We start from the raw sequence: 26,524 nt of genomic DNA, 5'->3' as shown, positions 1-26,524 counted from the left end.
GGCTTTGGATGTGGGAGTCTCTTGCAGACTCTGCCCTGCCCCACTGGATTCACCATGTACCTTCCTCCCAAGGTGCTGCAGACATGGAGCTGGTTCTTGTCATCTCCTGGGACCTATTTTGGGTTCTCCCCTAATCATGGCGGTCTGCAGTGAGGTCCATGGTTGGCAGGCTTGCTACCAGGAGCTTGGGTGGGCGTGGAACCTGTCTGGTTGGAGGGATGGGACTGCCTCCAGTACCTTGGCTCTGGGGCAGAAGGATCCTCTTCAGCGGCCACAATTGGGTCCTCAGAAAGCAGGCCTAGTATTAGTTGCATGGCAGGTATGGCTCCCACCAGGTCCCTGGGAGGGCTGCTGCCTTGTCAGTGGATGGGTCCCTGGATGGGCAGGACTGGCCCTGGACTGTGGCTGAGAAGGGCCAGAGCCGAGCCAAATTTAGGGCCTTTTCAGTGTCTCCTGAAGTGAAGATGGCAGTGTTTCCCACATGTTTCCTCAGCTGGCAAGACTGCTTGTGGACTATGGCTGGAAGGGTCTGGAACCTAGGTGAGGTCTCTCGCAGGCTATCTGGCAGTGCGGACAGCAGTGTCTCATACTGGATCCCTGAGCTGGCCGGTCTCACAGTTGCCTGCAGCTGTGGTAGGGCTGGAGCTGCGTCTAGGGCCCTCTCCCACTCTCTGGGGTGGCAGACCGGAGTGTCTCCTGCTGGGACCCTAGGCCCTTGGGGCTGCTGGCACACTGTGACCGTGAGGGGGCTGGAGCCTTAGAGAACCTTTTCAGTATTTCCAGGGGCCTAGACACAAGTGTCTCCTGCCTGGTTTCTGTGTTAGCAGGCATGCTTGTGAACTGCCCCCTGGAGGGGACTGCAGCCTACAGGCCCCTTGCAGGACCTCTGGGGGTGCTGACAGGAGTGTCTCCTGCAGAGTCTCTTTACCAGCAAGACTATTTGTGGACTGTGGCTGGGATGAACTGGAGCCCAGTTAAAAGGTTGTTTCAGAATCTACAGTCTGACTGAGTTGGGCAGGCTTATCTCCAGGGGCTCCTGGGCCATGGTCAGTAGGGACTGGAGCCAGTTCACAGTCCACTTCAGGTTCCAGAACTGGGACTGAGGTCTGTGTGTCACCTTATGCTCAGGTGGGCATGATTCCTCCCAGGTCCCTTGTCATATGGGGCTGGTGACAGGACCAAGCCAATGGGGCTGTAGCTGGATCCTCAGGGATGTAGAGCTGTTTCTGATTCTGTTGCTGGGATCACGGTTGGCAGGTCAGCAGCAGGGTTGCAGGCCAGACTTCGCAGAACAGCTCTCCTTGGTCTCGGACTGTAGGGGCCTCACTATCTCCTCCCTGAGTCCCACAGTTCCTATGTCAGCACACTTCTTTCTGAGGATGGAAGCTGAATTACTGTTTTTTTGATGGGGCCACGATCAAGGGACATCTTTTTCAGCCATTTTGCTCCAAAGGATTCTTCATCTTTATCTTTAAAATCTGTGAAGTCCCAGGATATGTCTCTGTGTTGGCTCCGTGGCTGACATCCCCTGGGTGCAGTGTGCTCTCACTATGTGGACATCTAGGACTTCTTAGGCACGTTTCCTAGAATTATGTCTTTAGGTATTTGTTCTATTCCATTGTTTTATTTATTATTTTAAAATTTAAGTTACTTAATATCTTTTTAAAGTACAACAATTAGTATGTGTCAGGCACTGTTCTAGCTTCTTATTAAATTTTAGTTCACTTAATCTTTCTAACAACTCTATGGAGTAGGTAATATTACCATCGTCATTTCAACAATGGGAGAACCAAGACAAAGTGTTTAAAAGACCTGTCCCAATTCATATACCTGGTGAGTAGCAGAGCCAGTATTCAGTTTATTCTCCTAACCATTGCACCACGCTGGGTTTCTTCTTCAGGGACTCATTTTATGTCTAAAGTATGATAATTCTCCTTTGCCTCCCATATCTATCATTTTTTCTCTGACATTTTTAAATACTTCATTTCTGTTTGTGTTCACCTTCTCTGGTTTCTTACAGTGAGTTCCGTAATATATTTTCTTAACTGAATTTCCACCAAATTCAACTTAATTTCTGTGACATTTTTCCTCTTTCCTGAAGTTTTAATGTTTCCTCTCCCCCTGTTTCTTGCCATCTCATGCTAGAGTTTTTTGGATTTCTGTTCTGTTTTCTTCCTTCATGGAGTTGATGGTGTCATACCTAATTTTTAACTCTGGTGAAGTATTGAATCATAATTTTCATGTCTTCCTTGATGACATTTTTAGCATTATTCATCTTTTGACAGTTTTGCTGCTCTCTCATTTTCTTCTTATACATATCCTTGTTGGATGCTGTGGGCCAGCTTCCTTTTTATCATTCACCACTGAAAGGAGGTAGGGTAGATATCTGCAGGCAGTTCCTACGGAAGGTGGGGGAGGTAGGAGAGGGGCTATGCTCCACAACTTAGAGGCTCTCTTCTCTGCTGCCACAGAGGGAGAGTGATTCCTACAACTAAGTTTGTTCTCGGTGATGGTTTGTGGCGCCCTATGTCTTTTGCTTCTCTAAACAAAATAGACAGAATTTTGCTACTAGCCCCTGTCATTGAGGCTGGAGTATCCAGAGCTGCTGATCAGGTTCACCTTGAACTTGAGGTGGGTCCCCCACTTCCTAACACCTGCCCTCGCTCACCGAACCACTCTGGCACAGTCTCTGTGCTTTCTTCCATGCAGGTGCTGCCCATCTCAGCCATTCTCTATGGCCCGGATCTGGATGCTATTTTTGTCTCTTAATTTGGCAGAAGAAAATATTTGTGTTTTCTTTTTCATTCTTATTTCTCCTCATAATTTCTAGGAAAAGGGGAAAAGATCCTGAGTTATGCAATTGTGTTTATCCTGGAAGTAAAGACTGTCTTACGTTCAAAGTTGTATTAAAGTGAGCTATAAGACCATATGTGCAACCTGATGTCTTCATCTTCTGTGTGGGATGGATAGTATCTTTCACTTTTTCTTGTCATACATTCTGGTGTTTAAAAGAATGTATTTTGTAAATATTAAAAAATTATTTTTATAATTTTTATTGTCATCTGTTTTTTTTATCCCACTATTACATCAGTTATTTCTTAGCAACCATGGTATCACTTCTAATTATTGGATGAAAGTGATAAACTGTCCTAACCCTCTAAATGCTTAACTTGTCACTTCAAAGGTTATTCCTCAAGATGGTTAAAGCTGTGTGTGTGTGTGTGTGTGTTACTAGATATATTACAGTATGTCATTTTAAAATAAATCCTCACAACTACCATGTGAGGTGAGTGATATTTTTATTCCAATGTTTCAGAAGAGAAACAGCCCTGGAGTTATTTTCTAAGATTACACAACTGGTGAGAGCTGGAGGTCTGAGCCCAGGCTGTCATGAACAATTCGCTGTCCTGCACTCTGTAGACAAATTATAGACAATTTGGAAAATATAGAGAAAGAAGGAAAAGAAACCTTGTCACCTGAAGATTCTCACTGTCAAAAATATTTGTGTATTTCCTTCCAGTCTTTGCAATGTAACTTAGAAAAAATTAAACTATAAACACCATATTATGTTCCAGTTTGAATATTGTATTTTCTACTTAATATTGTAGCAAGTATCTTTCCATGTTCTGTTAAACTTTTGTAACATCAAAAAATATATAATATTCATTGAAATAGTATATTATCATTTTCTTAATCATATCCTATTGGACATTAGGGAAATATCTAAATTTTTTGCTATTAGAGCTAATATAGCACTTACCTTTTTATTTTTTGGTGTATTTCCTCCTGTATTTTAGACTTCTTTTGGATTGACTTCTTGTAGTGAAAATACTGTATCAGTATGTTTGAACATTGTGGGGTGATTTCTCACATGGAATTGCTTCACAAAAAGAAGGTTTTAAGACACTGAACTCAAATCAGCAGTGTATGGAGAATAAGCATTTGACTGGACTTGAATTAACATAAAAACAGTATATTTCATTATTTCCATCTAAATTTCTTTGATGAAGACATCAATGTCCACTAGTAGTGAATAGTGGAATTGAACATTCTTGTATTTAACTTTTTTTATGAATGACCTACTTGTCTTTTGCCCATTGACTGCTGGGGTCTTGTGTTTCTCACCACATTGTGTGAACTCTTTGTATATTAATGACTATTAGTTGATGTTATGGCTTATGGATAATTTATCCTGGTTATTGTTTTTCCTTTTCTTTTGGCTGTATTTTATATACAACCTTAAAATTTCCATCTGGTTTTGTATGGCCTGAGTTTAAAACAAAAACAAAAATCTTTTTGGTCCCTCTAGATTTATTTTGAGGCATGGCATGATAAAAGGATATAAATGGATTTTTCCTTAAATGGCTAACAGCTTCATTTTCACCGTTCACTTCCTGACCTTTCTTTTCTCCGCTGATGTATGTGACTTCCTCAGTGCTGTGTGGGATGGGCTTGCTCCTGGGCCATCAGCTCTGGGCCATTGCCCTTTCCTGCTTTCTTCTTCCCTTTCTAGGGACAACCTTTTGACATAAGTTTGTTTTTATATCTGCTCTGTGTGTTTTCTGTAGTTGTGACAAATGGGTTTGATATCCAAAAAACCCTCCATTTTGTGTGTTGCTGGACTGAATCTTCCAAGGGGAGAGCATGTGTGTGTTTGGTTTCTGAGCTGTGTATTTAGTGCACACACATTTTCTCATAATAGCCATTGACATTTTAAGCTCTTTTTTTCTGCTTCCAACACATTTTACATCCTTCTTTCTTTTTTCTTTTCTCTGCTCCTCCCCTCACCCTGTTTATTGGCACAGATCTGGGGAGGTCCGGTGGTACAGTTTGGAAGCAAAACAAAAGATTGAGCTGTATCAGCAGTTTGCTTATTACAGCTTCTCTTGTCAGTGATTAAATCCTTTGAAAACGTGAAGCAATAATGTTGCACTTGTACCCATTATCAACTGGAAACTTAAAAGGCTATATAAGCATGCTCAAAGTTTCTGAAGTCCTTTGGACTGCTCCATATTAAATTAATAGAGACAGGATGAATTGGACACATTGCTACAAACTAGTTTCATTTTATTCTGACATTTCATACTTGTTATGTAGATATTTGTAGGAATCTGCATTTCTCATAATGGTTTACTAAATTATAACAGTATCTGCAAATAAGTTAATTCTATGTGAATTATTACCAGTTGTTAGGCCTTGTATTTTGGGGTAATTCCTTATATTAGCTTCTTCCCTGAAGAAAGCAAAAAATACTCTCAGGCTGAGAACAAGTTTGTCTTGTTTCTTGCTTCATTGCAAAGACAACAGTAGATACATCATGTACAATCATTTATTTGTTCTGTGCTTACTTTGGATTGTTATATGAATATTAATTCCTTGGAAATATTTTCCCTCCAGGTTGAACTTTTTCCTCTTTGTTTGTTTTTCCAGGACTGCTCTTTCTTTTCAGGTGATGAAAAGCTTTTCCAGTGTTTTGACAAAGGCAATATGTGCTGCTTAGGGTGGTGCATTAAATAGTGCATTACATTTTAAGTTCTTCTTACTTTACTTCCCAAGACTTTATGTTCAGTCTTCTTTGACAATAATATTTAGAGAGAAGACAGGAAGAGGACGAAGCTTCATGGCACCTACTGTGCCAGCCCTGTTGAGCTCCTGTGCAGACAGTGTTGACTGCCCGCTTAAAGGGGGCAAGAGGATTGACTCTAACCCCTAATTCCCCGTGGATTTCTGAGAACTTTTAGGAGAGGAGGCATACTCTACTGCTCCCCTCACCCTCTGGGATCCTCTGATTGCCTACACTGTGTCTGGTTTCTCCACTTTAGCCTGGATGAAAATTTGGCTCCTCTGTTTATTCCTTCCCACCACCGTCCTCTCCAGCTCTTCTTTAGGGGTGATTTTAATAATTCTACTGACCCTCTGGAGGTCTGGGAAGACTGATAGACATCCTCCCTGGCTTTTTACTCTAATTTCTCCTTTTACCTCTGACGCCTCTCACTATTTCTTTCAAAGAACAAAACATGCCATGAAGTCTCCCCTCTGATCCTAATGACATGTAGTTGGGGTTTGTTGAGCCTGTTGGACCTGTTTATAGTTTTCATCAAATTTGGAAAAATTTCAGCCATACTTCTTGACCACAGGTCTACAGGTCAACTGCAATTTGATTAATCTAGGGTGGACTTGGCCTCCTTCAACTAATGCTATCCAGGGGGATTGTTATTGTGAATAGCATGAGCACAAGAGCCCAGCCAAACCATTGTCAAAAGGTTATATCTAGAAAGGGAAGACGAAAGCAGCCACGTTTCAGGCCTCCACACACAGCACATCCACTAACATTCTGCTGACCAAAGTAAATCACATGACCAAGTCCAACATCAATGGGATGGGGAGGTCTACTCCACTCACAGAGATGGGGAGGGAAGTAAATATTTGCTCAACAATAATGCAAGCTATCACAACCTTTTGCTCTTGTGTTATCCTTTTTTCATTCTGGGAAACCGTGTTTGCTGGAAGTTGAATCACTTTGGAATCAGACCTAGATTCAACCCCTCGTTTTGCCACTAACTACTATGTGACCTTAGGCAATTGCCAGCCTATAAGCTGTAAAAATGGGAATCATAACATTTACCTCATATGGTTGTTGGGAGAATTAAAGCATATAACACACAAGGAAATGTTTTACACAAAATTGGCATTCCATTAGTGTTAGTTTCCTTTTGGGATTCCAAGTGGGCTTTTGTTGTAGACATTAGTTCCAGAAAGTAAAATAATCTAACAAGATAGGGCAGCCTCTGTCACAAAGAGCATTTTTTAGAATAGTCATGATACTAACCAGTTTATTTGCATGCATAATGACAGATGAGAATTGGAATTTGGACCCAGGAACTAAATACTGTGCTGTTAAACTGTGTCGTGAAGGAAGATCCATTTTCAAGGTCAATACCAGGGGTAGGCCTCCTTTTCTAGAGGAAATCGGGAGCTCTTCTTCTCATAGTAGGAGTGGAGTATACTGTGGGGCCCTTTCTGGACATGATTTTCACCCAGGTCCTTACTGCCAGACCAGCCTCAGTGAGGGGCTGGAATGGTGCAGGAGTATTTGTAAATTAGATATGGTTGTTTTCAATTCTCAGAAGCTTTCACGGAGGGAAATTGTTCTGGATAGAGCCTAGTTATTGCTGTCTTGGGAAGGAACCTTACCTGTGGTGCTTTCCAAGGACTCATAAGAGGTATAGTCCTAATTCTATAAGGAGTCACTCTTCAGGTTATGAAAGCCCTGTGGGCCCAGAGTGAGGGGTCTATGTAGTAGTTGGGGGACTCCTTTTTAGGAAGGATGAAGGCTTCTAATCTCATGTTCAGAGCAGACCTCCTCTTTTATTTTGGTTCTCTCTTCCTGTTTTATTCTTAAAAAATTAAATTCAACTGAAATAGTAAATATGTATTAGTAAAATCATATTACAGTAAAATTTTTCACTAAGGGCCTGCCTGACATCAGACTAAAAAAAAAAAAAAAAAGAATTTCGGCATTGATGCACATAGCCTGGAATCTGGACTAACCAGTGAGGCTGACAGTGGATGTATTTTAGGTGGCCTATGTCGTCAAGCTCTTCAGAATTGGAAATTCAAGGCACTCCAGTGGTGGGATGGGCACCCAGGCTGAGGTCTCACCACGGACAGCACTCTGAGCTTCCACAAGCCAGAGCATCATACCTTATGCCTGAGGAGGAGGAGGGAGCAAGCTGCAGATAGGCAGGCATGGGTTAACTTTAGTGCAATTTCACATGTACAACCAAAGAACTGACAGCTCAGAGCCTTCTCTTGCTCCCAGGAGATCAGCGCTGGGCAGAGCAGCACCTTTTGCTCTTAGGCCCAGCCCACCCATGTCAGGTGTCATCCACGGGGCTGTCATTGCCCCTGCCCCCTGAGCCTTGCTGCCTCAGCCCTCTCAGCACAGCCCTGCTAACCGAGCAGTGCTGGTTAAGGGTACTCACCACCACATTTGACGTGTGGGACAAGAGAGACACTTTGTGATGAGTAAATAAAAAGGAGAATTAGGGAATAGGAAAAGGCAATGTTTTTCTGAGAGTATTATTGTTTGCGTCTAGTACTTCTGGGGAAAGAAATGGTGTTAGAAAAGCTTCCCTGCTCATTAGTACCATTCTTCCATCCCAAAATGGTGTAGCTGTAAAAATTTGGCTACTTTTGAAAACTGTACTTTCTTTGTGTTGGTGGAGAAAAATGCATGAACTAAAGTGAAATATTGTGAAGCCAGATTTTATTTACTTTAAGATATTTGCAGGTTGTTAGGCTTAAAGAGAAAAAATAACCAAGTTGTGGTTCTTGGAAGACACTTGTGATCTTTAATTGGACATTTGAAGTTTACTGGCTCATCACTGAGGTTTGGCACTGCTTCTGGGTTTCTAATGTCTAATTTAATTGAGAAGCACTGATTGATGCCTGTTTATCACTTACTGACAGCAGGAGCTTCTCTCAGAGGTCTTCTTGCTTCTCCCTAGCATTCAGTTTAATTCAATGGATGGAGCCAGAGCAGCTGCACTTCCAAAATCCTTCCTCCATTACAGTGCACTAGACTGAAAGACTTTAATGATCTCCCAGTCCTGCTCCTTCTAATAATGGGTTGCCTTAAATTTCTTATTACTGCTGCGAGAGAATCCTCTGGTTAGTTAAAGCATTTATTGGACACCTTCTGTGTGCTTTAGAGTCTCACTAGGGGTGAGGAGGATGTTCAAAAGGAATAAAAGACAAGGGTTCCCTTTTCGGGCAACCTCAAACTTTGGGAATATCAGTTATGCTTCTGCTGATTATTTAAAAGTTGCTCCTTCCCACCATAACTCCAGGATCCCAGGACTTTAGAACAGCCCCACTCCACCCTCTTCTCTCCTTAATTCACACTATCACCTGATGTGTGTGAAGGTCTAGTTTTCCCAGCCAGAGACAGTAAATCCGTTTAAGGACAGGGACCCACTGCATTCCTTCCCCCATCAAGGGTTGTATCCTGGGGTCCTGGTTTTATCTCAGCTCCCGGCTGCAGGGCAGCCTATCAGCAAGACTCCTCCCCTGCCCTCTGTAGGCCTCTTTTGGCTGCTGAACAGTGGTGGGCTTAGCCCAGCTCTTTGGTCACCAATGGAATCAATCTCTTAGCATGGTGCTGAAATAATCCAGGGGGTCCAGACATCCTACATCACCTAACAAAACATAAGGCATAGAGAAATCCCTCAAAAATCTTGTAAAAATTAAATTGAATTACTAGGAAAATGAGCTAGTATAGATTTCTGATTATATTTGAATAAACTTGCCCAGGTTTTAGGGTGAGATCCACTCCACATTGGTTATCTGAAGTCAAGCACAGTGCTGAGCCCTAGAGATACAATGATAAAAAGAGGAGGCTGCTTTCAAGAAGCTTATGTTCTAGAACAGCCTATTTGGAAGTATCTACCTGGTGCCAGGGATGTACCAGGGAGAGTGGTTACAAAAACAGAAGAACATAATTCTGTCTTCAAGGCAGCCCCAGTTTGATAAGGGAGACAAAATGCAGATAGTGGAAGCCCAACACTCGTGAGCTGTAAGAGTTCATAACCCCTTCGGGCCTGTCCAGTGGGTGACGGCCAATCCAGGTATGGGCAGGTTACAGCCAAGCCAGCCTGTGCTGCTAGTCATGAGAATGGCCTTGGGGATGTAGCTCACTAACCATAATCACCTGCATATCAGAATTACAGCCTGGGTGGTTTCCAGCCCAGAAAGAGATGAGTCTGTAATCCTTTGAGTGAGGGGAACTAAAACAGCCAATACATAATAGATAGGGTTTGTTTATGTAGATCTTGCATCATGATAATTTATAAGGACACACAGGACGATGTTCAGTGTGGAAAGAGTATGGGGGGCTTTGGAGGCAGGCAGACCCTAGCTTGAATCTTGACTTCACTACTTATTAGCTGTGTGGCCTTGGGCAAGTTCCTTAGTTTCTCTGAATCACACTTTGCTTGTTTGTGAAATGTGGATGGTGTTTACTGCTTACGTGGTTCTTGTGGGAGTAAATGGGGTCATGTGTTTAAGTGCCAGGCACAGTGGGTGGTGCGTAGTAGGTACATAGCAAATTTTAGTTTTCCCCTCTTTCTCCTTCTTTACACATTGGCAGGAAGCAGCCATTATAAAATTCATCTAAAATAAAAGACACTCTTAGAAATAGTAGAATGTCATGAACCATATGAATGAGAGTGGCCCGGAATGGGTATCTGGATAGTAGCTAGACTCTCCAGCACTTTGAAGGGAAAAAAAAGAGCTCTGACTTCTTTTGGAAGCATTTCCTTAGGGCAGAAATAGGAATGTCAGGGTATTAGAATATTCCTGACAATCACTTAACTTTTTTTCTCCTAGAATATTTTAGATAAAAATAATTTGTTTATATGCCTCTCTCTCCTGTTAGACTGAAATGTCACAAACTTTTGTTGCAAAAGAATCACTGGGATGCTTTTAAGAATATAATTTCCTAACATATAATTTCATTTATGTTGAATCTTGAAACAAAACAAAATGAGGAAAACAGCAGTAGACTCACAGACACTGAGAAGTGACTGGTGGTTGCCATGGGGGAGGGATTGGGGTGGGTGGATGGGGTGGGGGAGGTGGATCAACAGGCACAGAAATTCTCAATCATTATATAAGTTGGTCACGGGGATGGAAGTGCAGCACGGAGAACATAGTCACTGGTCCTGAAACATCTTCCCATGTTGACAGATAGTAACTGTTCTAGTGGGGGTAAATCACTATGTTGTAGACTTGAAACCAATATAATATTGTATATCAGCTATACTTCAATAAAAAGGACATAACAATAACAAAAAAGAGTGTAATTTCCTGAACTGACTGAGCCTAGCGTGTGGCCTAGAAATCTGCATTTTGATTAGCAGCTTAGGGGGTTCTGACTCGGGTTCTGAGGCCTGCGCTCTGGAAAGCCCACACTGGAGGGGAAATCTCTTAAAGCTGAGACTGTTTCCTGTTCACTCTGTACGTCCAGTGCTCAGATACATTAGGTATTGACCGAGTTTTGTTGAATACGTGAATGAATGATGATTCTTCCACAAGATGTCCTTCCTGTGAAGAAGAGGATATTTTTAATAATTGGTTTCCTGGTTTCTAGGTCAGTCTCATGTGAGTCTGAAGAAAATCATTAGACACCCAAGACTTGCTTATTCTTGAATGACTTGGCAGAGCTGGGAACAGACCCCACTGTGGGAGTGAGACCCAGGCTCCACGTGACCCATTTTCACGAAAACAGGCTTTGAGGAGAGGAAGCTGAGCAGATCCTAGTGCAGGATCGCTCCTCCAAAACAACAGGCCTAGCTGTACTGTTTTCCTGTTGAGTCAGAGTTGGCTGATAGAAATCAGAGAGCAACTCTGTGACCATCTTGTGGTCTTTTTTGTGCACTCTAGGTCCCTTAGAACTGAAAGAAGCTCAGGTCTCTCTGGGATGGAAAAGCTGAAAAACAAAAATTTTAATAAATTTTCTCTAAAAGAGACTCAGAGAGGCTCCCCCTGAACTTACCATTTCATTAAAACGCCTACCCTTTGAGTTGCTGTCGTTTAAACGGTAATACCTATTCTAAATAACATAAACGTATTCAACTAAGCTTTATTCATGGGCATTTTTGGCATTTCTTCTTTGTATGTTGCTTCTCTCTCCCTGTGCCCGTGTCTCTCTCTGCTGCTCGCCCAGTAGCACCTGGTGCCTGGGGCCATGCTTCTTGCTGAGTGTAGTGGAGCCCTTGCTTCTCTTTGCCATGGGGAGAACAGAGGTGGCTTATATTCAGGTTTACTATATGAATATGGGACAATTAGACTGCATTACACTTTACAGTCTTCCACTTAGGCCCCAGGTGATAGTACATACCTGCCCATTAAAAGTTGCCCATACTTGGTATTTGAAATTGCTTTTAAGACATGGTCCTTGTGAAACATATATATTCATTGCCCCAAGAAAGCATAAACGTTTAGCCAGATGACTCTATTTGCTTTAAATTAATTAGCAATGAAACTCTAATTGCTTTAATTAATTAATTTCCACAGGGTAGACTGAGTGCAGTTTCACATGTGCCTTGGTGGTTAGGGCCGTGGGGCTGGCTCAAGCCAGCACGTGTTCAGTGACCTCTCAACAAGTCATCTTAATATATAATTTAACACTAGTAACTGGGGACTTTTCCACTAACAAAAACTGCTGATTTCACCACTTTTGATCTCTTTATGGATATGATAGGTCCCCTTTCACCAGATCCATATTGTAACTTTAGGTCTGTGGAAATTTTAACCACCTCATAGTGAATTATTTTTTAAATGTTGTATTGCTTCCTTAAAATAGAAGATTGGGCTGCTTTTTTTCTGAAAATACTGCCTTTTGATAGTTACAGCCACCTCTTTCCGTACTTACAACTGATAGGAATTTAAGGCTCAGGCAGGCAGCAGGGGCTCCATCCTGCTGAGCCAGGAGTCCTGGGTGATGCGGAGAAGGCCACAAACAGAAGAGCCACAGGAGAACCTCGGGGATGGTCTGGGCTTCAGGCTTGCTGAGGGTGGTTCTGATTTCTGCATTGGCTTCTGCCTGAGCTGCATTTAATTGTCCTTCCTGACCCATGCCACACCTAGTTGCTTTTCTGCCTGTCCCCTCCTGCTTGGAATGCTAGCATTTCAGATGTGTCAGAGGAGCCTTGCTTAGCGGTAGCATGAGGGTCTAAAAGGAAATGAGTTAGTGCTTTAGGGCACATCGCTATTAGTGTGTGGGATACCTGGAGTATGGCCACCTGATCAAAAGATAAGAGTCTGTTACATGCCGTTCGGAAGAGTTTCTTGCAGTATTGAAGGCTGTCAGTTATGAGGCAGGCCAGTCCTTTGAGGAAAGAAGGTAGTAGGTGTTCGCCATTGTTTCTTTGTAATAAAGAAAAATAAAAACAAGGAAGGATAGGACTTCTTACTGAAAGCAGTGGATCCTATGCTTAGTGCTGTGGAGGATACAAAGAGAAAGCTTTGTCTCTATGCTCAAGATGTTTGCAGTGTCGTGAGCAGAGCCAGCCCGTGCAAACATGATCCTCCTGACCGCATGCTGATGCCATAGGAAAGCTGCCCACCAGAGTCCTCCACAGTAGAACAGCCGTGGACACATGGCTGAGTGGTGAGCTGTGCTGTAAGCAGCTGCCTATGAAAAATAAAGCAACCTGTTTGTGCAGGCTTGATTAACTTAGGCAGGACTCAAGGTCATGCATATACTAAAGCACCATTCCTGGTTGATGCTTCGTGGCCATCAGAACTGGAGGTTGGAGTGACGGGCAGCCAGGAGTTGCATATCCCACCAGCCTACCTAATGAAAGTGGGTCCTGGCAACAAAAGGGCTGAGAACAGTGGCTGTGGCTTGTTCATTCCACAGTAACTGAGAAGGTGCAGGAGGCAGATCACAGTGTCCTGGGGTGGATAGCCACAGCTTGATGGTGAGGTCAGGATGGTGCCTTGAATGAAGAGTGGGCTAGGTGAGTGCAGCAGAGGACTGTGGGTTCCCAGAGGGGGAGCAGTGGGAGGACGGTGCTCTGGCAGGGTTCATGGCAGCAGGGTATCAGAGGGTGTCATGGGGCCTTGTGCCCTGGTCTTAAATGCCCGTTCAGGGAGTGAGCCGCTGTTCCCTGCTGTGTCTTCAGTGTGGGCCATGTCCACACCAGGGACAACCACCAACCAATATTTGCTGATGAATAGATTGATGAATTGGCCTCTGACAACTGGACATTATCCTGCAGGCAAGACACCGAAGATTTGACAGAGAGGTGGTATCTTGTGGCAGGTACTCACCAGGTTCTTCCCCTGACACATCAAATGGATCTGACCCAGGTCTCATTTCATTTGTCAAACTACCAGTCTGAGAAATCAGAACCAGGTGCTAGTGAAAACCCACAGCTTAACGTGACATCTGTCCCAGCTGGTGTCAGCATTCTGAGAGCCTGCAAGTTGTTACCACGTGGCCCATGGGGGATGTCAGGGGTTGGTGAGGGAGAGGATCCTTGGGGCTGGAGGATCTTTTAGGTCACCTGGATGTCTCTGTGAGGAACCATACCCTGCTTTTGTGCATAGCAGGCCTTGGCTGGCTTACACCTCGGTGGTCAGGATCCAGAAGGCTTTGCTGTGGTGTCATCTCCACTCTGGTTTAGCCCGGAGAATCTCAAATTCGAAATTTCTGGTGCCTTGTCCTCCATCCTCTTCTGTTTGCAGTGGGACCATCTGCCTTGGCTGCAGCTGTCTGATGGCCCAGCCAAGTCCCTCAGGAGTGACCCTGGTGGGAGTGGCAGCTCTCCCACTGCCTGAGGAGTCACCTGCAGTGAAACCTCTGCATTCTGTGCCATGCTCTTCATTGCCTGTGGGTTTTCGTGTTCACTAGATGGCTTTGGTTTTGTTTTTAAAACAAACCTAGTTAAATGGATAGTTCTTTTTGAGTTTTTGTTTTCTGATCACCAGTTTAGGAATCTGTGGCTGCCTAACTAACCCAGAGTAGTAATGATAATCTAATTAACACCTTCACAGGGGAGCATGTCCTCAGGTCACTGCTGCTCCTTAAACACCATTCCTGTCCTTGGATTATTGAAACCCAGTTTTTCCTTGGAAATTTTTTCCTTTGATGCTGACATGTGTTACACTGACTCTTAAGATATTACGGAGACTGGGGGTAATGGAAAATTTTTGAGAGAATGTTGCTACTTAACACCTCCATGCTGAAGCAGGCAGCTGGAAGCCAGCTTCGCTTTCTAGCCGTCTGAAAGTCCTTTGGACTCAAGGTTTGCATTTGGCAGCAGCTTGCAATATTTTTGGAGTTGTACCATGGAGCCAGGTGCACATCACATGTCCCTCCTTGGGCTATTGATGGCTGTAAAGCCTTGGTGGTCATCCATCTCTGTCAGGACTTGTCTCTTGCTTCTTTATGACTGCAGCTATTGATATTCTCTTAGGTGATCTGGCCAACTTTGGGTGAGAGAGAATGCTGGTGCCCTTCACTTCTGCCCTGCCCTGCTTAACTACATTTTAAAAGTCAAACACTGACTCTGGTCTGTCCCAGTCTGTTCTGGTGGCTGGAGGTCAGTCCTTTGGCCCTGGGTGCACAGATTTCCTGGGGTGGCTCCTTGACCTGATGGTGGTCTCTCTTTCTCTGTGCTTGTGGGATCTCAGGCATCTGTGGACAGGCTTGCTAAGAAGAATCATCAGCCAGTGAAAGAGAAGCAGCAGGGCCCTTCTATAACCATCCATCCCTTTTCCAGGCAGCGAGTCAGGGTTGCCAGGTTGAGTGCAGTTACAGCTTGGGTTCGCTCCCTGCTCTGCCATTCACTGAGGGTTTGACCTTGGACAGCTTGCTGTGCCTCAGTTTACACAGCTGTAGAATGGGGATGAGAATAGGATTTGCCTGCAGAACTGTGGTGAAGAGAGATGAGAAAATGTTTAGAAAGGCCCAAGCACAATGCCAGGCACCCCCAAAAGTTTTTATCACTGGAGAATTTGGGCTTTGCTTACTTTAATGGCAACATCATCAGTGTTCTCTGAGCCAGCTCTCTAGGCTGTGAAATAGAGTTTTGTGTTGTTTTTAAATACACTTTTTATTGAAATGGAGTTTTTAAAACTAAAGAATACATATGCCACATTCTTGTGTGGACAACTAAATAGAAGCACCACCAGAGCACGGACTCCTCTGTAGCCCCCATGATGCCTTGTGGGGGCTGGGCCCATAGAAGCCACTGAAAGCAAGCAGGTGGCAGCTTCCCACTGTAGCTGCTTCTTGGAGTCACCACTGGCTTCGTGTGTGCAGCAGCTCTGGCTGAGAGGTGTGGAGAGATAATGGGAGGCTCACATGCAGTTTTAAGAAATAATAGAGATAAAATAATGTCATTTGGTCAGACCTAACCCTTAATGGAGACAACAGAGGTCCAGAGAAAGAAGCCAAAGAATCATTATTACATTAGGGGGAAGTAAAGACTTGTGAAGATGGTTTCAAAAAAGCAGGAAATCTCAGATAAATCAAGAAAATTTAGGGGTTGTTACTTTCATATACTATTGAATTTCCCTTTCTCACCCTCGCTTTTGTTAGGTGCCTTTGAATATTTTTATTCTTTATCTTATTTATCAATAATTCATCTTAAAATATTTTGGTTGTACAGATATTTACTTTACAAGGATTTATTGCATCCTACAGTCTGTATTTATTATTTCTTGAGGTGACAGCCCTTCCTTAGAGATTTCAGTCCTGATCTCAGAAGGCAATTAGTGGGGAAAGTGGAATTTGGCTTTCATAAATATTCCAGAAACTTGGCTGGGGTGTGCTAGGCTTGCTGTGACTACCAGAGAGTTCTCAGCTCTGCCACAGCTGCCTGCTCACGCCTTTCTCTTCCTGTTTCCATTCCCAGGAGCCGGGGTCAGAGAAGACGTGTTTCTCATTTGGAGGGAGATGGAGGAAGCCTACAGCACACTGGCCCAGATCCAGAGACTCGTAGCTGAACCTCCCAAGTCTGGCGTGGCCACAACAGACTGCGGTGGGTGCTGTTTATGGTCACCACTGTGAAAGTCTTAATTTATTAGTTGGTGATGAGGGGCTGTGTCTGTGTTCCTTACCAAGGAGAGCTCCTTAGCCTGGCTGAGAGGAGCTCCTGAGGAGAGCCTCCAGAGCTGTGCATGTGTGCACGCACGTGTGTGTAGATTGTCAAAGAAAAACCAGAGCTAAGCAATAAGTGATAAATATAGATTCTATGCAGAAATTGTTGCAATGGGGGAAAAGAGACGTCATATAGAATTGGGCTCAGTTATGAATATGACATGGATAAGTGGAGATTTATATAAAAATGGATGGAAAATTACTAAAAGGAAACACCAAGGGTGAAGGGGGATTCTGGCTAAAGCTACATGGTAGGATCCTTGCTGATCAGTCATCGTGGGGATTGTGGGGAGTGAGGAGTTTGGTTGGATATGGAGGGTGGGGGATTCTGGCTAAACTGACTTACCAGGAGCTAAAATTGGGCAATGCAAAGAACATGAGAGTCCAAAGGCTGAGGCCTAGTTGAGAAGAGGATTCAGAGGAGCCTGAACTTGAAGGAAGAAAGACCTCATTGTAAATCCCAACTCCATCACTAGATGAACCTGAATGAGTCTCTTTAAGCATTGGTTTGGTCTTCTGCTAAATAATTTTAATATGGAGGAATTATTGTTAAAATAAGTAAATAATGCATGCTTTGCACCAAGCAGGTTCTTGATAAATGTTAGCTCACTCTTCCCACCTCTCAGAGTTAGGGGACTTAGTATACTGATGCTCTTCCTGGATTCTTTAGTTAGTAAAGGATTTTCCTCTAGGGCACTGCTGGTGTAATAGTACTCAACAGAGCACATACCCTGCGTGCCAGGCACTGTTCTAGGCTCTTCACAAATATTAACTCATTTAACCCTCACCACAATCTTAGAAGACAGATGCTACAATTACCTTTACTTAGGATCAAGCAACTTGCCCAAGGCTGCACAGTGAGGAAGCCAAGTTTCCTCAGTAAAAATACTGATGTCTGCTTTCCACCTGAAACGTTCTGATTTAATCCATAAGGGATATAATATGGACGCTGGGGTTTGTGAAAGCTTCCCAGGTGATCCTGATGTGCAGCCAAGTTTGGGAACCTCTGCCAGGCTATACTGTGTCCTGGTTCCCTGCCTGTATTACAGAGGTGTCAGTGTGGGAGGAGCAGGGAGGCCACTGAAGAGGAGGAAGGGGGAAGGGGACACATGGGGAGGAAGGAAGGCCTGGGCAAGCTTGCCCTGTGCAACTTGGTAAATTCTGGTGACAGTGAGTCTGCTGTGACTGGCTGTCCTGATGTGGGCCTCAGGCAGCAGTGGCTGCAGTTGCTTTGCCAGGACTAGATCCCTGCGTCCAGGGAGGGGCCTAATCAGTCCTGTCTGGAGGGGCTGCCCACTTGCAGTGACACCCCTCTTAGCTTAGCGTCAAGGACCCAAAGAGTCTTCTGTCATCCTAAGAATGAAAATGCTGTAGGGGGATCCAGGCTAACGTAAACACCGATGCCAGGCAAAGAGAATGGCAGTCCCGCTGCTGAGGTGTTTGTTGGGAGGAGCACTGTGGGCTGGATTGTGTTCCCCCAACCCACCCAAATCCATATGTTGAAGTCCAAACCCCCACTGTGACTCTGTTTGGAGACAGGGCCTTAAATAAGACAGGAAGTAATGAAGGTTAAATGAGATCCCAAGGGTGGGGTCCTAATCTGGTAGGACTGGTGTCCCTTATGAGAGGAAGAGACTCCAGAGACCTCTCTCTTTCTGCGTCTATGTAAGGATACAGCAAGACAGTGGAAAGGAAAAGGTGTCTCACCAGAAACCAACCTGGTGGGCACCTTGATCTTGGACTGTTGGCCTCCGCAATGTGAGAAAGAAAATTTCTGATCTCTAGACCACCCAGTCTGTAGTATCTTGTTATGGTGGCTGAAGCAGAGTAATACAGGGAGTATTTAAGCTTGGGGTGGTTAGTCTGGAGGGTTAGCAGAAGGTTTTTAGGTATTATTCCTAAGGGAAACAGTAGAGCTATTAGTCTCTATAATTGATGGAAGGAGAGATATACACACACACACCAAAAACTAAAAACCAAAATAACTCCAAGCATAAATTTTCAAATGATGCTTCAGACTTACCAGTTGTACTTAAAGAGGAAAATCTTGTCAGGAATTTTCCACTGCTGGACATCTATCGAAGCTTTTGTAAATTTGCTTTGGCTCCAGGAGCCACATGTACAGTGACCTGTTCCTGCTGCCCCCACAGCCCAGTGTTATTGAGGGACAGACTGTGTCAGCCCAAGACCCTACTCTGCTGCATGTGAAGGCAGCAGCTACTCCCCAGGTTTGGCCACCCAGGACCTACAGACTGCAGGAGATACGGGAAGGTCAGGATGGAGGAATTCAGGTGGGCTGCCCTCACATGTGGAACCTTCATGTGAATTAGACAAAAATCTTCCTTCCTGGGCACAGCAGCCCCTGTGCCCTCGGGCTGGGTGCACTTGTTCCGAGACCACGTGGTACCTGTAACCATAGGGCTAGGATGGCAGTTCCTGAAAGGGATAACTCATGAGCCTGACACCTGGGATAAGGTGGTGAGGCCAGACACTCTGGCTGCTGGTAATTTTGATCTCTTTTAATTACTAAGAGTAGGACATGAGAATTCACTGGGGGAAAAAACCTGACAAAAATATGTGAAACAGGGGAAGAGGAGCCAAGATGGCGGCGTGAGTAGAGCAGTGGAAATCTCCTCCCAAAAACACATAGAGCTATGAAAATATAACAAAGAAAAATCTTCCTAAAATAGAGACCACAGGACACAGGACAACATCCAGACCACATCCACACCTGCAAGAACCCAGCGCCTTGTGAAGGGGGTAAGATACAAGCCCCAGCCCGGCGGGACCCGAGCGCCCCTCCCCCCGGCTCCCGGCGGGTGGAGAGAAACCGGAGCGGTTTTTTTTTTTTTTTTTTTGGCGAGCGCTTTTTGGAAGCCTTAGAGGGACGGGCCCCCGTTGCTGGGGAGGCAGGGTGGCAGGACCGGTGAGGAGGTGCCTGGGAACGGCGCCGGAGGACAAAGAATATCCTGCGTTTCTCCCTGCGAGACCTGGGGGCGGGTGCCTGAGACCGGTGCCTGAGGACGGAGGAGGTCGCGCGTTTTTCCCCTTTTTTTTTTTTCTCTTTTTGGCGAGCGCTTTTTGGAAGCCTTGAAGGGACGGGGACCCCAGTGCTAGGGAGGCACGGTGGCGGGACTGGTGAGCGGGTGGCTGGGACCGGCGCCTGAGGACAAAGAATATCCCCCGTTTTTCCCTGCGGGACCGGTGGGCGGGTGCCTGAGACCGGCACTTGAGAACAGAGGAAATCGCGCGTTTTTCCCCTTTTTTTTTTCTCTTTTCTGTGAGTGCTTTTTGGAAGCCTAAAAGGGACAGGGACCCCGGTGCTAGGGAGGCAGGGCGGCGGGACTGGTGAGCGGGTGCCTGGGACCGGCACCTGAGGACAAAGAATATCCCGCATTTTTCCCTGTGGGACCGGTGGGTGGGTGCCTGAGACCAGCACCTGAGGACGGAAGAAATCGCGCGTTTTTCCCCTTTTTTTTTCTCTCTTTTTGCCGAGTGCTTTTTGGAAGCCTTGAAGGGACAGGGACCCCGGTGCTAGGGAGGCAGGGCGGCGGGACTGGTGAGCGGGTGCGTGGGACCAGTGCCTGAGGACAAAGAATATTGAGCGTTCCTTCCCTGAGGGACCGGTGGGTGGGTGCTTTTTGGAAGCCTTGAAAGGACAGGGACCCTGGTGCTAGGGAGACAGGGCAGCAGGACCAGTGAGCGGGTGCCTGGGACCGGCACCTGAGGACAGAAAAAAAAAAAAAAAAATCGCTTGTTTTTCCCCTTTTTTTCCTTTTTTTTTTCTCTTTCTCTCTGTTCCCTCTCTCATTGTTGCTGCTGTTGTTTTGGTTTGGAGAGTGCTTTTTGGAAATCTTAAAGGGGCAGGACAGGTCACTTAGACCAGAAGCAGGGAATCTGGGGATCTCTGGGCACTCTAACCCCCTGGGCAGCAGGGAGCACAGAGGCCCCTTACGGAGATAAATAGTCTCCTGGCTGCTCCCCCTCCAACGGGGCTCCACCATTTTGGAGGAACAGCCCCAGCCAGGCCAAGCCCACAGCAACAGCGGAGATAAACCCCAAAGCAACTGGGCAGGAAGCAGAAGCCCTGTCTGCGCGCAGCTGCCCAGCACAAGCCACTAGAGGTCGCTATTCTCCCAGGAAAAGGCTACAAACCAACAAGAAGGGAAGCTCTTCCAGCGGTCACTTGTACCAGCTCTGCAGACTATCTCTATCACCATGAAAAGGCAAAACTACAGGCAGACAAAGATCACAGAGACAACACCTGAGAAGGAGACAGACCTAACTAGTCTTCCTGAAAAAGAATTCAAAATAAAAATCATGAACATGCTGACAGAGATGCAGAGAAAAATGCAAGAGCAATGGGATGAGATGCAGAGAAAAATGCAAGAGCAGTGGGATGAGATGCAGAGAAAAATGCAAGAGCAGTGGGATGAAGTCCGGAAGGAGATCACAGATGTCAGGAAAGAGATCACAGAAGTGAAACAATCCCTGGAAGGATTTATAAGCAGAATGGATAAGATGCAAGAGGCCATTGAAGGAATAGAAGCCAGAGAACAGGAACGTATAGAAGCTGACATAGAGAGAGATAAAAGGATCTCCAGGAATGAAACAACACTAAGAGAAATATGTGACCAATACAAAAGGAAAAACATTCGTATTATAGGGATACCAGAAGAGGAAGAAAGAGGAAAAGGGATAGAAAGTGTCTTTGAAGAAATAATTGCTGAAAACTTCCCCAAACTGGGGGAGGAAATAATCGAACAGACCATGGAATTATACAGAACCCCCAACAGAAAGGATCCAAGGAGGACAACACCAAGACACATAATAATTAAAATGGCAAAGATCAAGGACAAGGAAAGAGTTTTAAAGGCAGCTAGAGAGAAAAAGGTCACCTATAAAGGAAAACCAATCAGGCTAACATCAGACTTCTCAACAGAAACCCTACAGGCCAGAAGAGAATGGCATGATATACTTAATGCAATGAAACAGAAGGGCCTTGAACCAAGGATACTGTATCCAGCACGACTATCATTTAAATATGATGGTGGGATCAAACAATTCCCAGACAAGCAAAAGCTGAGGGAATTTGCTTCCCACAAACCACCTCTACAGGGCATCCTACAGGGACTGCTCTAGATGGGAGCACCCCTAAAAAGAGCACAGAACAAAACACACAACATATGAAGAATGGAGGAGGAGGAATAAGAAGGGAGAGAAGAAAAGACTCTCCAGACAGTGTATATAACAGCTCAATAAGCGAGCTAAGTTAGGCAGTAAGATACTAAAGAAGCTAACCTTGAACCTTTGGTAACCACGAATCTAAAGCCTGCAATGGCAATAAGTACATATCTTTCAATAGTCACCCTAAATGTAAATGGACTTAATGCACCAATCAAAAGACATAGAGTAATAGAATGGATAAAAAAGCAAGACCCATCTATATGCTGCTTACAAGAAACTCACCTTAAACCCAAAGATAAGCATAGACTAAAAGTCAAGGGATGGAAAAACATATTTCAGGCAAACAACAGTGAGAAGAAAGCAGGGGTTGCAGTACTAATATCAGACAAAATAGACTTCAAAACAAAGAAAGTAACAAGAGATAAAGAAGGCCACTACATAATGATAAAGGGCTTAGTCCAACAAGAGGATATAACCATTCTAAATATATATGCACCCAATACAGGAGCACCAGCATATGTGAAGCAAATACTAACAGAACTAAAGAGGGAAATAGACTGCAATGCATTCATTGTAGGAGACTTCAACACACCACTCACCCCAAAGGATAGATCCACCGGGCAGAAAATAAGTAAAGACACACAGGCACTGAACAACACACTAGAACAGATGGACCTAATAGACATCTATAGAACTTTACATCCAAAAGCAACAGGATATACATTCTTCTCAAGTGCACATGGAACATTCTCCAGAATAGACCACATACTAGCTCACAAAAAGAGCCTCAGTAAATTCCACAATATTGAAATTCTACCAACCAATTTTTCAGACCACAAAGGTATGAAAGTAGAAATAAATTCTACAAAGAAAACAAAAAGGCTCACAAACACATGGAGGCTTAACAACATGCTACTAAATAATCAATGGATCAATGAACAAATCAAAATAGAGATCAAGGAATATATAGAAACAAATGACAACAACAACACTAAGCCCCAACTTCTGTGGGATGCAGCGAAAGCAGTCTTAAGAGGAAAGTATATAGCAATCCAGGCACACTTGAAGAAGGAAGAACAATCCCAAATGAATAGTCTAACATCACAATTATTAAAACTGGAAAAAGAAGAACAAATGAGGCCTAAAGTCAGCAGAAGGAGGGACATAATAAAGATCAGAGAAGAAATAAACAAAATTGAGAAGAATAAAACAATAGCAAAAATCAACGAAACCAAGAGCTGGTTCTTTGAGAAAATAAACAAAATAGATAAGCCTCTAGCCCAACTTATTAAGAGAAAAAGAGAGTCAACACAAATCAACATAATCAGAAATGAGAATGGAAAAATCACGACAGACTCCACAGAAATACAAAGAATTATTAAAGACTACTATGAAAACCTATATGCCAACAAGCTGGAAAACCTAGAAGAAATGGACAACTTCCTAGAAAAATACAACCTCCCAAGACTGACCAAGGAAGAAACACAAAAGTTAAACAAACCAATTACAAGCAAAGAAATTGAAACAGTAATCAAAAAACTACCCAAGAACAAAACCCCGGGGCCGGACGGATTTACCTCGGAATTTTATCAGACACACAGAGAAGACATAATACCCATTCTCCTTAAAGTGTTCCACAAAATAGAAGAAGAGGGAATACTCCCAAACTCATTCTATGAAGCCAACATCACCCTAATACCAAAACCAGGAAAAGACCCCACCAAAAAAGAAAATTACAGACCAATATCCCTGATGAATGTAGATGCAAAAATACTCAATAAAATATTAGCAAACAGAATTCAACAGTATATCAAAAGGATCATACACCATGACCAAGTGGGGTTCATCCCAGGGATGCAAGGATGGTACAACATTCGAAAATCCATCAACATCATCCACCACATCAACAAAAAGAAAGACAAAAACCACATGATCATCTCCATAGATGCTGAAAAAGCATTTGACAAAATTCAACATCCATTCATGATAAAAACTCTCAGCAAAATGGGAATAGAGGGCAAGTACCTCAACATAATAAAGGCCATATATGATAAACCCACAGCCAGCATTATACTGAACAGCGAGAAGCTGAAAGCATTTCCACTGAGATCGGGAACCAGACAGGGATGCCCACTCTCCCCACTGTTATTTAACATAGTACTGGAGGTCCTAGCCACGGCAATCAGACAAAACAAAGAAATACAAGGAATCCAGATTGGTAAAGAAGAAGTTAAACTGTCACTATTTGCAGATGATATGATACTGTACATAAAAAACCCTAAAGACTCCACTCCAAAACTACTAGAACTGATATCGGAATACAGCAAAGTTGCAGGATACAAAATCAACACACAGAAATCTGTAGCTTTCCTATACACTAACAACGAATCAATAGAAAGAGAAATCAGGAAAACAATTCCATTCACCATTGCATCAAAAAGAATAAAATACCTAGGAATAAACCTAACCAAGGAAGTGAAAGACTTATACTCTGAAAACTACAAGTCACTCTTAAGAGAAATTAAAGGGGACATTAATAAATGGAAACTCATCCCATGCTCATGGCTAGGAAGAATTAATATCGTCAAAATGGCCATCCTGCCGAAAGCAATATACAAATTTGATGCAATCCCTCTCAAATTACCAGCAACATTCTTCAATGAATTGGAACAAATAATTCAAAAATTCATATGGAAACACCAAAGACCCCGAATAGCCAAAGCAATCCTGAAAAAGAAGAATAAAGTAGGGGGGATCTCACTCCCCAACTTCAAGCTCTACTACAAAGCCATAGTAATCAAGACAATTTGGTACTGGCACAAGAACAGAGCCACAGACCAGTGGAACAGATTAGAGACCCCAGAAATTAACCCAAACATATATGGTCAATTAATATTTGATAAAGGAGCCATGGACATACAATGGCAAAATGACAGTCTCTTCAACAGATGGTGCTGGCAAAACTGGACAGCTACATGTAGGAGAATGAAACTGGACCATTGTCTAACCCCATATACAAAGGTAAACTCAAAATGGATCAAAGACCTGAATGTAAGTCATGAAACCATTAAACTCTTGGAAAAAAACATAGGCAAAAACCTCTTAGACATAAACATGAGTGATCTCTTCTTGAACATATCTCCCCGGGCAAGGAAAACAACAGCAAAAATGAGCAAGTGGGACTACATTAAGCTGAAAAGCTTCTGTACAGCGAAAGACACCATCAATAGAACAAAAAGGAACCCTACAGTATGGGAGAATATATTTGAAAATGACAGATCTGATAAAGGCTTGACGTCCAGAATATATAAAGAGCTCACACGCCTCAACAAACAAAAAACAAATAACCCAATTAAAAAATGGGCAGAGGAACTGAACAGACAGTTCTCCAAAAAAGAAATACAGATGGCCAAGAGACACATGAAAAGATGCTCCACATCGCTAATTATCAGAGAAATGCAAATTAAAACTACAATGAGGTATCACCTCACACCAGTAAGGATAGCTGCCATCCAAAAGACAAACAACAACAAATGTTGGCGAGGCTGTGGAGAAAGGGGAACCCTCCTACACTGCTGGTGGGAATGTAAATTAGTTCAACCATTGTGGAAAGCAGTATGGAGGTGCATCAAAATGCTCAAAACAGACCTACCATTTGACCCAGGAATTCCACTCCTAGGAATTTACCCTAAGAACGCAGCAATCAAGTTTGAGAAAGACAGATGCACTCCTATGTTTATCGCAGCACTATTTACAATAGCCAAGAATTGGAAGCAACCTAAATGTCCATCTGTAGATGAATGGATAAAGAAGATGTGGTACATATACACAATGGAATACTACTCAGCCATAAGAAGTGGAAAAATCCAACCATTTGCAGCAACATGGATGGAGCTGGAGAGTATTATGCTCAGTGAAATAAGCCAAGCGGAGAAAGAGAAATACCAAATGATTTCACTCATCTGAGGAGTATAGGAACAAAGGAAAAACTGAAGGAACAAAACAGCAGCAGAATTACAGAACCCAAAAATGGACTAACAGGTACCAAAGGGAAAGGAACTGGGGAGGATGGGTGGGCAGGGAGGGATAAGGGGGGGGAAGAAGAAGGGGGTATTAAGATTAGCATGCATGGCGGGGAGGGAGAAAGGGGAGGGTGGGCTGCACAACACAGAGAGGACAAGTAGTGACTCTACCACATTTTGCTAAGCTGATGGACAGTAACCGTAATGTGGTTGTTAGGGGGGACCTGATATAGGGGAGAGCATAGTAAACATAGTATTCTTCAGGTAAGTGTAGATTAAAAATTTTAAAAAAAAAAAAAGAAAGAAAGAAAGAAAAGGGGGATTACTCCTTAACAGGATAAAACTATTGGTAAATCAAAGATCAACGCATGCTTTAAATATCCTTAATGTTGATCACTTAAAGGGTGTCAGATGATCAGCTATGGAGGTACTCTTTTCTGATAATATTCCTTTCTCTTAATTAAAAAAAAAAAAAAAAAAAGCAGTTACTGTGTGCTGACCTCCAATGAGTTCTGCACAGTGGTATAGAGGGCATGTCAAAGTGTGGGCAAAGGGTCTGTTTGTTTCTAGGCAGAAGATCAAGGCCTAGCTTGGATACCCAGAAAATGAACTAAGATACGATATGAGGAGGAGCTTCCGG

At 43.7% G+C, this 26,524-nt stretch overlaps 1 protein-coding gene across 4 annotated transcripts in view; it reads left to right on the top strand.

The window, feature by feature from the left end:
• VWA3B (von Willebrand factor A domain containing 3B) overlaps window positions 1-26,524 on the top strand; it is a 206,573-nt gene that overhangs the window by 50,158 nt on the left and 129,891 nt on the right. For all 4 annotated transcript variants that reach the window (XR_012132934.1, XR_012132935.1, XM_073240008.1 and 1 more), the window contains exon 8: window positions 16,431-16,556. Coding sequence is in view for 2 of the 4 variants with exons in the window: in XM_073240008.1 (XP_073096109.1) it covers window positions 16,431-16,556 (126 nt within the window). In the remaining 2 variants the exon portion in view is untranslated. The remainder of the gene's footprint in view (window positions 1-16,430; window positions 16,557-26,524) is intronic.

The sequence above is a fragment of the Manis javanica genome, chromosome 1 (assembly GCF_040802235.1).
Source record: "Manis javanica isolate MJ-LG chromosome 1, MJ_LKY, whole genome shotgun sequence".
Classification (NCBI taxonomy): Eukaryota; Metazoa; Chordata; class Mammalia; order Pholidota; family Manidae; genus Manis; species Manis javanica.
The sequence above is the reverse complement of the archived record's forward strand: the minus strand, read 5'-3'. Positions and strand labels throughout refer to the sequence as shown.